The 13,684-nt window shown below is 35.5% G+C and overlaps 1 protein-coding gene across 1 annotated transcript in view; it reads right to left on the bottom strand.

Moving 5' to 3' along the window:
• Positions 1 to 282: 282 nt before the first annotated feature.
• LOC109674930 (transmembrane protease serine 11F) overlaps positions 283 to 13,684 on the bottom strand; it is a 115,760-nt gene continuing 102,358 nt past the window's right edge. Inside the window, exons 10-11 of the mRNA XM_020151792.2 lie at positions 13,109 to 13,251; positions 283 to 3,512 (exon numbers count right to left, since the gene is read on the bottom strand). Of these exons, the coding sequence (XP_020007381.1) occupies positions 3,354 to 3,512; positions 13,109 to 13,251 (302 nt within the window). The 3' untranslated portion in view covers positions 283 to 3,353. The remainder of the gene's footprint in view (positions 3,513 to 13,108; positions 13,252 to 13,684) is intronic.

The following is a 13,684-nucleotide window of genomic DNA, read 5'->3' as shown; positions in this document are numbered from 1 at the left end:
AACTTGCACAATAGTGGAGACAGGACTGGACTGGATTCTGTTCCCACATTGGCTACAGCCCATTAGATAACCTTGCAGAAGTTTACTTGCCATTAATATCAAATTACTCAAAAAATGGTTGCTTTAGACACCCAGCTCTAACAACTATGATTCTGGCATTGATTTCAATCATTTGTGAAAAGTTTAATTTTCATTTCCATGATTGCATGAAGAAAGGAATGCCAACACATGTCCTCCCTCTTTCAAATAAATATTTTAACAAATTAAAAAAAATAGGTTTATCCAGTGGGAAGAGTAAATTTGTGTTAATATATTTTTGTTGTTCTTATTGTTGTTGATCTTGAAGGTAGAGCAATGCTTAATTATTATCAAGAATTTTTGTCTAATCTTACTCTAACATCGCAAATTAACTCAGTTTTTGCAGCACCCAAAATTTTGTTAAGATTCTGTGCCAGGTGCCTGTGGCTCACACCTGTAATCCTAGCTACTCAGGAGGCAGAAATCGGGAGGATCACAGTTTGAAGCCAACCCAGGCAAATAGTTCACGAGACCCTATCTCAAAAAAAAAAAAAAATCCTTCATAGAAAAAAAAGACTGGTGGAGTGGCTCTAGGTGTAGGCCCTGAGTTCAAACCCCAGTACTACAAAAAAGAAAATCCCATAATATGTAAAGATTATGTTTTGTGTTATTTATCATCAACCTAATGGATTTGAGCTGTCTTTTAAAACAATGAGTTTGAAAAATTATGGGGCTTAGTAAAGTCACAGTTATCATCACACAGGAAGCAAAGCCTTGTTTTCATTATCATTTGTATTGATATCCTTTTACAATACAGTTTGCATTTTTTTGAACAAGTTTTAAATATTCTTTGACTTTTCAACTTCATATTCATTGAGAAAGTCTCACAACAATACTGTGAAGTAGACAGATTAGTGTCCCATTTGTCAGATGGAAAACATGAGGTAAAAGATATTACATGATTGCTATAACATATTCAATGGCTCAAATACCAAACTCCAAATAAGATAAATAAATCCTACTTAAAAATCCACTTTTCAAGTTCTTATATTTCCTTATGGTCCTTTGTGTTTATTATTCTCACCAGTGCTAAAATGTCATTGAATTTAATTAAATATGGAAATATTTATATAGCATGCATAGTTTCACAGACACTTATTCACAAAAGTTATCAAAGTCTTATGAAATACAAATAAAATTACACAAAAACGTGCATCAATTATTATAGAGCTTATAAAGAGGAAAGTGATTTTTTTGATTGACAAATTTGCTTTCCTGCATTTACCAAAAGATGTGTTTTGTTTAAATATTAAAAAAATAAATACAACATCTATCAGGCTCATCTTTACCATGCTGAATGTTCTTTAGAAAGCTTTAGATAGTTCTGTGTTATATGTGGATTATAAGAATTTAAATTAAGGAAGTATGAGAATATAAATTATACTTTACTTTCTCTGATGTTATTTATTGTTAATCATCAACTCAGAAATTTGACATTTCCTTTTTGAAAAGGAGGTGTGGATACATGACCCGTCTGTGCTTATGATATTTTATTGAGTTGTAAACAATAACAATTAAAGCTACATTTATCTTTCTCATGTATTTTACATATAAACACATACACAGCACATGTAAACTAACAAAACTTTCAGTCATTAAAGAAATGGATAGGTCAGATTTTCCTCTGAAAAATCAGAGCAACAAATCTAGGTCTCACATATTAGAACTGGAAATGAATTCAGAATAGATATCTGTAGTCAAGATTATGGTGACAAACCATCCTATGTCTAATTGTCTATAAGCAGACATGTTTCAAAGTATATTAAGGAGACATAAAAGTAATTCTGAAAATCTAACACACCCAATTTTTTTTACAATGTCATTTAAAGTATTTTGAAATCAATTACATTATTTGAAAGAAGCAAGGGACAATTTTTTTAAAACCTATAGTATGTTTTATTGGGTCCAAAGCACATTAGTGATGAGTACAGTAGCTTATTCATCTTGAGAACTTAATAAGTGCATATACTGCTGCAAGGTCTTTACTTGTATTGATTCATTCAATCTTCAAGATAGCTATCTGAGGTAGTATCATTTTTATCCCCATTGTAGAAATAAAAGAGCTAATGAATAGAGACATTAGGTAATTTGTACCACAAAACAGTTTATATGTGGCAGAAACAAGGTTCAAGTTCCAGTAGCCTGATTCACAGAGAGTCTATGCGTTCTAATACTATGCTCAACATCAGTTTATTTAAGTCTCAAGGTCATTCATTCATCTGACAAAATATTGTTCATTTACCTTAAAACTTGCTGAGGCATTTGTTTACTTTTATTTAGTGCTTAGTATATGCAAGGCACTATTTAGGTGTTTCATACTAAACACCCCCAACCTGACATTGTGATAGACATCTGACCTGTCAGAAACCTGAAGACATACAAAAGTACCAGTTGCCATATGCTGATACAGATAGATTTTTCTAAATAAATAATTAGAGAACTCATTCCCTCAGAAAATTAAGAGTATTTTGTTCTGCTACTAATCATTTGAAATCAACTCTGCCTTCATCCCCCTTTTTTTCAATCTTCTCATATTCCTTGAAAAGTGCTCCAAGTCTTCTTTTTCTCCTTTCTGTGCTAGTTGTAATTGATATATGGATGGCAAGATGCTGTTAAAGAATAAATCAGAAATGTTTCTTAGTTGCACAGTATACTTTCCGAAGCTAGAGCTTGAGTGTATAACACAGTATTAATGCCAAGTTCAGATACATTTCAACAAATGGCAACTCCTGAGGTTAATGATAATGTTCTGTACTGTTAGATATAAACCCAGGGTAGAGTTCAAGTTATAGTGCTGATCCTGTACTCATCCACTCTAGTCATTGGATGTCCAGTCTTCAGTTCTACAATATCAAAGTTCTGAATCCTCAGGGAAGATTGTCGTTTGATTTTTGCAAGAATCCCTGATGTTCTAGGTGTCACATGAGGTAAGATTGTGGCAGCCTGGCAACCTCTTCATATCCTGTAGAAAATGATGTTACCCATCTTCCACTAAGGGAAAGCACTTACAGGTATTCATCTTATTGAGAAGTATCACACTTTCCATTGTGAGGAATCAGTGCTACCTGTCATTTGCTGTGTCTTCTTCACTCATGATAGAGTTTGGTCATATATGCACAAAGGACACCTCATGATATTAGATTGGTCTAGATATGAAGAGTTTCTTGACATCTATCAAAAACACTGATTTAATCCACATGAATTTAAATAATGAAATTCAGTATGCAGGTGTTTCAGTTCCATTTACCATAAAAGTAACTCATGGACCAACCACTCTAGATACCAGTTTTGGAGGCAATCCAGTCTCTATACTTAGTCACTCTTGTATAGACTCCAGGCTTTTTTGGAAGAGCACATGATTGTCCCCAACTTACTATACCTACAATGTACCAGATGTCACGATTATCATAAACCAGAGGTCCACCAGAATCACCCTGGAACCAAAACAAATACATTTGAAATTGTTAACTTTAATTTAATTCAGGAGGAAAATCATTGTAATCATCTTTTTTCCACAAGAACAAAAAAAGGAAATTGGTACATAGACCATACAGCCAGACTATAGTTTAAATAATGTTTCTTTTCTTTTTTTTTTTTTAGTGGGGCTGAAGTTGGAACTCAGACCTTTTTGCTTGCAAAGCAGTTGCTCTACCTTTTGAGCCACATCTTCAGTCTATTTTGTTCTGGTTACTTTGGAGACAGGGTCTCACAAACTACTTGCCAGGACTGGTTTCAAACCACAATCCTCTTTATCTTAACCTTCTGAGTAGTTAGGATTACAGGCTTGAGCCATTGGCATAATATTTCTTTCAGTTAGGATTTTGTGATAAACCTTAAGGTGCAGTGATTTTTTAGAAAGACTAGCACTCATTCATACGGAATGGTCACATTATTTCTAGTTCAGTGTCTTTGAGTTTTTTTTATTAGTTTGATGAGATATGTCATGCATGACTTAATAATAGTTTAGCCATACAAAGAAATATGATATTAGCATTTGTGGTAATATAAATAGAAAATTCCAAATGCATCTTCTGGATATTTTTAGCTTGACTGTATTTTATGGTCTGACTGTTGGTTTCCTTTTCCTTTTAGTCACCTACTTCTAATTTAAGTTTTCTTGCTGAATTTTAAGGGAGCTTTTGCTCCTTTAACTCTCTCTTGGAATAAGAAAGATTAAGCAAACAGATATACATGTAGAGGTTAAAAGTATGGTCTCATCTGTTAAACTTCCTGAGTTTCAGGTGATACAATTATGACCAAAAATGAATGAGACCTATGCTCATAGAATTGAAGTTTAGGTTAAAAAATATTTTTAAAAGCCCAAAATGAATGCAAAATTACAACTGTGTTTTGTAGAAACACACAATAGGAGCATTTAACTATTCAGGTAGGATAGGAAAGTTTCCTTCCCACAAAGTGTAGTTGAGTTGATATGTTAAGGTAAAGGGGTTAACATGAAAAAGAAAGTGATAATAAGATGCACTGTAGCAGAGGGAACAGTACGGCAAATGCTCTGTGGCATGAAGGAGACATGCATGTGCACAGATCTAAAAGGTAGAGAGGGGGATGAAGAGAGAAAGGGGGCAAGGGTATGTGATGAGGCTGAAATAGGAGAAGACATTCCTTGTGAAGCCCTCTTGGTCTTGTTTAGAAGTTATTTTTATTAGCATGTATTAATGTGCATATAAAGTACTTTATTATGTTCACCCCCTCCATTACTCTTTCTTATCCACCTGTTTTTTTTTTTTTTACAATTTTTAATGGGTGTCATTATTCTACTTTTTTATTGTGGTGGGAGTACATTGTGGCATTTACAAAAGTTCTATACTATATCAAATATATCATACTTGAATTCATCCTTGCCATCATTTTCCTTTATCCCCACTTCCCCTATTCCTGAGGTCTAATTTTTCCATTTGCATACATTTATAGACAGTATTTGCACTATATTCAACCTTTTATACCTCACTATTTTATTTTTTAAACATGTAGTAATGTACTTCAATCATATTCACCTCCTCCCATCATCCTGTCTTTTCACCCACTCCATGCCCACTGGCTCCCCAACAGTCCTCTTTTACATTAACATCATTTTTTTTCCATTTTTGGGTCTAGATTCTACTACATTTGAGAGAAATATGTGGTATTTGTCTTTCTGAGTCTGGCTTCTTTGGCTTAACGTGGTGATTTCTAGTTCTACCCATTTTGCCAAAAAAGACATAATTTCATTCTTTATGACTGACTAGCACCCCGTTGTGTGTGTATGTACATATTTACATACATATGTACGCATTTTACTTATCCTTTCATTGGTTTATGAGTGACTAGTATGATTCTATAGCTTAGTTATTGTGAATAGTGCTGTCATAAACATGGGTATACAGGTATTTCTACTGTACTTTGTAACTTAAAGTCAAAAAGAAAGGCTCTGAAGCACTTTAAGGAGGGATTTGTTGTGATTAGATTAACATCTTGTCATAAATCTTTCAGGCTTTCAATTTACTAAAGCACTATAAGAGCATAAGAGTAAAAATGAGGAGATTATAAAGATGGCTACTGCAGTTGGGTGGTAGGGAAGGAAGGCAGGAATAAGAGAGAGAATGAAAACAATGGAGAAATGGCAATGAAGATATATTTATGAAGGCAAAACATATGGAATTTTACATGAAATAATTAACTGCATATGGAATGGGAAGAGGAAGTTGGGCCAGAAATCATTACAAACCAAGATATGATATTTCAACAAAAAGGAGTATAAGCATTATTAAATAGTGTTAACAGGTCAAAAAAGAATAGGACATATGTGTTAGATTTTAACAACATGGATATCATTGGCTTGTCATTAAAAAGATTAGAAAGAGCTATTTTGGTGAAGAAATAGGGCAAAAACTGTATTGAAATAATTTGAAGAATTAGTAGGTGGTGAGAAAATTGAGATAATAGGCATTTTTTCCCCAAATATTTGATGGTAAAGCAATAAGATGGATACTAGCTGGAGGTAAGAAAGCTGGATAAAGAAAGATTCTTCCTCTAATTTAAGACATCTGAATAAAAATTTTCAATTGCAAGATAAATGTTAACTACAAAAAAGAGAAAGGAAATAATTGTTAGCATAAACTTTCCCAAAAGGTCAGTGAGAATAGAAACCTGAGCAGAGGAGGAGGGATTACCCTAGAGGAGAGGAATCTTGTCTGTTAAGACCTGAGCTGAAGGATGAATACAGGCATGCATACTTGGTGCTGGAAGTTGGGGAGAGGAAATTCCTTTTTAATGGTTTCTATTTTCCTTCAAAACTAGGAAACAGAGTCATCAGCTGAGAATAATAGCAAGAACAAACTATTAGCTTTGTCACCTGAACCAATTTTCTCTGTTAGAATATTTTCTCTAGGAGCATTTAATTGCCTATGTGGAGAGGGGAAAAGGGAGGGGGAGAAGAATAGGGAGGGAGGGAGAAAGAAAGAGAGAGAGAGAGAGAGAGAGAGAGAGATTCTTCCATATTTGGGACTGTCAGAAACAGTGGAAAAGAGAGCACAAATGAGTTTGAAATAGAGTAAAAGTGTTTTATAAAAAATGATGGACAAGAATATAATCAGCAAGATCAAATAGAAATTCTTCAGTTCAGCTCCCCATCCCACAGAAATCCAACTGGCAACCATTCACAAACAAAAATATCCTCATAATATTCCAAAACTCAGGATTGAGGCTGAGACACTGCCTTGGAACCACAGAGCTGAGGATACAAGAAGCAGGGTAAAAGGAGTAGATTCTCACTTTGACTGTGTCATCCTTGCACAAGGCCATCACAAGACAACACACAGAGGATTCTGTGGGGCCTACAACTTTTACAGTGCGGGGAAAGATTTGGAGGTGAGAAGTGTAGTTTCCCTACCTTTCTGGATTCCTTCACAAGAGTTTCCCTCTTGTCTCATCCTATAGGAAATATTGAGGGTAACAGCAGGGCTAGACCATTTGTAGTTAGTTAAAAACAAAGAACTGGGTTGGAGCTAGCAATAAACAGTGTGTCCTTGGTGAAGGCTTGCCACCAGAGGAGCACCACTAGAGAAGTAAACCAACACATCCTGGGTCAAGAACCATGGAAAATGGGTCTTCCAACCCAAAAATCTCTGGCGAGATTCCTCATCCAGACCTAGGGGGTCTCCTTACCCCTTCCCCAGGGAAAGAAATAAGTTGATGTGTTCTTCCTCTAGGAGGGAACATTTGACACCATGTGGATCCAGCTGCTGGGCATAAACACAGCCAAACCCTTGGTCTTTGGAAAAGGTCTTGCCAAGATAGGAAGTAAGACAAGAAGTCAATGAACATGTGTAGAAGAAAGCATCTGAACTGCTTTTTCTTTCAAAGAATCAAGCCTTGTTACTCTGCTCATTGCTATCCTAGGACAGGAAGCAAGCCCAATCTATATCCATCTGAAGGACCATAGTTTCTGTTCTGGACCACCCTTGGTCAACTGATTGAGTAGTGATCCCAGGGAAACTTGTCCAACCTCTGAACCTAGAACCTGGTCCTGCCCAACTACAGATCCCCAAATGCAGTACTGATTAGACAGGGAAGAAAATATATAACACTACCCAAACAAAGGCAACTACAGATCCAAGCCAATACCTACCTCTGCCTTATTGCAAAGTCTAACCATTGGTCTCACTGAACTACAGAGCACAACTAGCAGTTCTACTCAACCACACAACAGAGGTTACAATCTAGCCCAAGTAGAGAACATAGCAGCAAGGTCTACCTACCTAGGGTCATTAGCAACTATTCTGACCAAAATCACAGGCTAGACTAAACAGTGAAGGTCTACAACCACCAAAGAACACCAACAAAGGCTGGAAGAGGTAGCTATTTCTCCAAATGCACAGGCACAAATGGAAGGACAGAAGAAGGCTTATGAAAAATCAGGGAAATAAGGTACCACCAAAAGGACCTAATAAAGCTTTAATATGCAACCTAAAGAAATGAAGATTTCAACCTGAAGAAATGATTGACAATAAGTTCAGAATAATATGCTTAAGGAAATGCAGAGAAGTACAAAAAAGTATGGATAGAAAACTAAATGAAATTTGGGAAAAATTAATGAACAAAATAAGAAGTTTGACCAATAAATAGAAATAACAGCAGAATATGCTTTCTTCTCAGAGGTACATGGAACATTCTGCAAGATGGATAAAACATTGTACCACAATAGAAATCAACAAATTTAAGAGGGTTGAGCTCATATAGAATATCTTTTCCAATCATGATATCTTTAAACTATAATTTGAAAAAAGGAAAAATCTTAGAAAATTTACAGATATGTAAAAAAATTAAACAAAATACTCCTAAACAACTAATGGGTAACAGAAGAAATAAAAAATAGTCTGAGACAAAAATTGAAACACAGTATACCAAAACTGTACCAAAAAGCAGCTGCAAAAGAGAAATTTATAGTAGTAAATGCCTATGTCAGAAAAGAATTTAATATTATATAAACATCATATAAAAAATTTAACATTATACCATGAAAAAGAAGAAAAAAATAACAAACTTAGCTCAAAGTTAGAAGACAAAAGGAAATAGCAAAGATCAGAATATAAATAAATGAAATGAGACTGGAAGAGCAATAGAAAAATCGTATCTAAGAGTTAGTCTTTAAATTATTTTATTTTTTATTTTCCCTAGTAGATTTTCTTATATATATATATATATATGTTTTTAACAGTTTTATTTATTTTTGTAAAAGATCAACAAAATTGGCAAAACTTTACCTAGTATTGAGGATGAGGAAGAAAGGGACACCTTGTGTATTGTTGATGGGAATATAAATTAGTGCAACTATCATAGAAAAAAGTTTAAATTCTTCAAAACAATTCAACTATTATATGACTCAGTAACCCTACTTCTAGAATATAGCCAAGTGTATTGAAATCAATTTGTTTAAGAGATTATTTGCACTCCTATATTTATTGCAGCATTATTCATAATAGACAAGATATAGAATCAACCTAGGTGCCCATCATCAGATGAAGGAATAAGGAAAATGTGCTGTATATACAATGGAATTCTCTTCAGCCTTAAAAAAATGAACCAAATTCTGCCATTTGGGGCAACATGGATGAACATAGAGGACATTATACTAAACTAAATAAGCCAGGCATAGAAAAACAAATGCTGCACAAGCTCACTTATATGTGAAATCTAAAAAATGTTTAAATCCATAGAGAGGAAAATGACACTAGAGGTGTGTATGTGTGTGAGGGAACTTAGGAAAGCAAGAGAATGAGAAGTTGCTGGACAGAAAGTACCTCTTTCAGCTACACAGGAGAAATAAGTTTTGAGATCTATTGTATATCTGGTGACTGTAGTCAACACGGTATATTGTGCATTTCGAAATAAATAGAGTGAATTTCGAATGTATCACTAAAAATGTTAAGTAAGTTAGGTGATGAATACATTAACTAGCTTGCTTAATCATTCCACTTTGTATGTGTATAACGAAACATCACACTGTATTCCAAAAATGTAATAAAAGTATGATTTGTTCATTTGTAGGTAAATGGATGGAACTGGAGAACATTATCCTGAGTGAGGTTAGCCAGGCCCAGAAGACCAACAACAGTATGTTCTCCCTCATATGTGGACTTTAGATCAAAGGCAAACACAAAAAGGGGATTGGACTTTGATCACATGATGAGGTGAGAGCACACAAGGAAAGTATGAGGATAGACAAGAAACCCAAAAAAAAAACCAAGATAGGATTTGATGTCCTCAATGCAAAGGAACTATTTTAGCAGAAACTTTAAAGTGACAGAGGCCAATAGGAGAAGGGGACCAGGAACTAGAGAAAAGGTTAGTTCTAGAAGAATTAACTTAGAATGTAACACACATGTACAGGAAAGCAACGCGAGTAAACTCACTGTATAGCTGTCCTTATCTCAACTAGCAAAAACCCTTGGTCCTTCCTATTATTGCTTATATTCTCTCTTCAACAAAATTAGAGGTAAGGGCAAAATAGTTTCTGCCTGGTAGTGAAGGGGTAGGAGGGGAGAGGAATGGAGAGGGGGAAAGGGAAGAGGTGAGGGGGAGGGGGGGAAGAGGGGAGAAATGACCCAAACATTGTATGCACATATGAATAAAAGAAATTTTTAAAAAGTATGCTTTGATAAAAACAGCATGGTACTGGCACAAAAACAGACATGAAGACCAGTGGAACAGAATAGAGGACCCAGATATGAAGCCACACAACTATAACCAACTTGTTTTTGACAAAGGAGCTAAAAATATACGATGGAGAAATAGCAGCCTCTTCAACAAAAACTGCTGGGAAAACTGGTTAGCAGTCTGCAAAAAACTGAAACTAGATCCATGTATATATCACCCTATACCAAGATTAACTCAAAATGGATCAAGGATCTTAATATCAGACCACAAACTATAAAGTTGACACAGGAAAGAGTAGGAAATACTCTGGAATTAGTAGGTATAGGTGAGAACTTTCTCAACGAAACCCCAGCAGCACAGCAACTAAGAGATAGCATAGATAAATGGGACCTCATAAAACTAAAAAGCTTCTGTGCATCAAAAGAAATGGTCTCTAAACTGAAGAGAACACCCACAGAGTGGGAGAAAATATTTGCCAACTGTACATCAGAAAAAGGACTGATAACCAGAATATATAGGGAACTTAAAAAACTAAATTCTCCCAAAACTAATGAACCAATAAAGAAATGGGCAAGTGAACTAAACAGAACTTTCTCAAAAGAAGAAATTCAAATGGCTAAAAAACACATGAAAAAATGCTCACCATCTCTAGCAATAAAGGAAATGCAAATTAAAACCACGCTAAGATTCCACCTCACCCCTGTTAGAATAGCCATCATCAGCAATACCACTAACAACAGGTGTTGGCGAGGATGAGGGGAAAAAGGAACCCTCTTACACTGTTGGTGGGAATGTAAACTAGTACAACCACTCTGGAAAAAAATTTGGAGGCTACTTAAAAAGCTAGATATTGATCTACCATTTGATCCAGCAATACCACTCTTGGGGATATACCCAAAAGACTGTGACACAGGTTACTCCAGAGGCACCTGCACACCCATGTTTATTGTGGCACTATTCACAATAGCCAAGTTATGGAAACAGCCAAGATGCCCCAGCACTGACGAATGGATTAAGAAAATGTGGTATCTACACACAATGGAATTTTATGCAGCCATGAAGAAGAATGAAATGTTATCATTCACTGGTAAATGGATGGAATTGGAGAACATCATTCTGAGTGAGGTTAGCCTGGCCCAAAAGACCAAAAATTGTATGTTCTCCCTCATATGTGGACATTAGATCAAGGGCAAACACAACAATGGGATTGGACTTTGAGCACATGATAAAAGCGAGAGCACACAAGGGAGGGGTGAGGATAGGCAAGACACCTAAAAAAGTAGCTAGCATTTGTTGCCCTCAACGCAGAGAAACTAAAACAGATACCTTAAAAGCAACTGAGGCCAATAGGAAAAGGGGACCAGGACTAGAGAAAAGGTTAGATCAAAAAGAATTAACCTAGAAGGTAACACACGTGCACAGGAAATCAATGTGTGTCAATGGCCTGTATAGCTATCCTTATCTCAACCAGCAAAAACCCTTGTTCCTTCCTATTATTGCTTATACTCTCTCTACAACAAAATTAGAAATAAGGGCAAAATAGTTTCTGCTGGGTATTGAGGGGGTAGGGGGGAGAGGGAGGGGGTGGAGTGGGTGGTAAGGGAGGGGGTGGTGGCAGAGGGGAGAAATGACCCAAGCCTTGTATGCGCATATGAATAATAAAATTAAAAAAAAAAGAAAGAAAAAAACAAGACACTTCAAATATCATAAAAAAAGTATGCTTTGTTAATAAAAATGATGGAGAATGAAGTCTATCTGGACAAGTGGAAGATTGGAACAATGGTCTCTAAGAAAAGGAAGATAAGAAATATAGATCTCTAAGAAAAGAAAGATCTCATTTTATTCAGTCAACAAGTATTTGCACCTAGCACTGTTTTAGTGTTGGGAGCACAGCAATAAATAAAACAGATAAAAATAAATCTCTTCCTCTGTTGATCTTGGATTCTAATTATTTGGGAAACAGCTAATAAACCAGATAAAAAATGTTGTGTCCTGGATAGTGATAAGAGCTAAGGAGAAAAATAATGCAGAGAAAGGACACAAATGTATGTGTAGGTCATGTTTGTTGTGAGTGAGAGTTGATAGGATGGGGTGTAATAGTATATCTAGGCAAGCAGGAGCAGGTGAAAAGTAGGGGGCGGTAAAAGGAGAAAGATGTGAATTAGTGGTTTTGGAGATGGAACTGTTTTTTATGACAAGACTGACGGTATAACCCTAAGAATAGGATCTGAGGTGGATGAGGAAGAGAGCAGATTATTGGAGATGAAGAGGTCTAGGAATTAAGAATCCAGCACTTAAGTGGGTGGATATTGATACTGTAGGCTTGGGAGGGAGAGGAAATCTGTTATAGATGTCAATGTGGAACAAGTTGGCAGGGGTGGCGGGGGAAGGTGGCCCATATGATGTATATAGATGAAAGTAAATGTAAAATGGATTAAAAAAAGAATGAGAAGGAAAAAGTGAAGTGGGTAGGAGGCTGGGAGATGGAAATGACACGTAAGAAAGATGTTGATAGAGATGAATGACCTATCCTTTAGAGGGGAGCGCTCTCTGACTTTGAGGCTTGATTTTGTTTAATAAAACATTAAAGCATAAAAGTAATTGTGTGAACCCAAAATGAGGAGCAAAAGACTTTCATTTCTTAATTTGTAAAATAGGAATAAATTGTATCTTCCTATATTAAATAAAGAATGTAAAGTGCCTTATTTTTGCATTGGTACACATTAAACATTCAATACAGTACTACTGTTATGATTAGCACATAAATTCATGGTGAACTTGATGCCAATATTTTCTGCCTAGATAAAGTATATGCCAAACTCAGAAAGACCTAGTGTAAACTCTTTTGGAGTTTTGATCTTCACTTTGAACTTACCTTACATGCATCTACTTTTCCTTCCATAAATCCAGCACATAACATCCCTGGAGTTATCAGGCCATCATATACATCCTTTCTGTTACACACATCACTGCCTATGGTTTCCACCCTGGCTTGCCGGAGTTTATTCTGTGTAGGTCCTATTACACACATACACACAAACATAAGCAAACAAACAAACCAACCACGTGTCTTTAAAATACAATTGTATGGAAAACATGGATGACAATAAATTGTATATTCTTAGGAGCAGAAGCACAAGATTATTTTATTAATATGGGTTATGGCCTAATTTTATTTGCTATGCCATAAGTTTCTTCACGCAAGGAATTACAAACATACATGTTCCAGTATTGTATCATATGTTTGACTCTTTCAAGGCACATGTAAAACTATATACAAATATTATGTATACGCAAATTTTTTTCATTAGGAAATGAGCCACAGTTTTTATTGGATTCTCAGGTCTAGCACACTGATCTGTTCCAAATGGCACATTTTACAGAAATTCACTGATTTTTCCAAAAGCTATTCAAATAGAAACTAGGACACAATGCACAGATTTATTTGTTG

This window comes from Castor canadensis, chromosome 9, assembly GCF_047511655.1.
Source record: "Castor canadensis chromosome 9, mCasCan1.hap1v2, whole genome shotgun sequence".
NCBI lineage: Eukaryota > Metazoa > Chordata > Mammalia > Rodentia > Castoridae > Castor > Castor canadensis.
The sequence above is the reverse complement of the archived record's forward strand: the minus strand, read 5'-3'. Positions and strand labels throughout refer to the sequence as shown.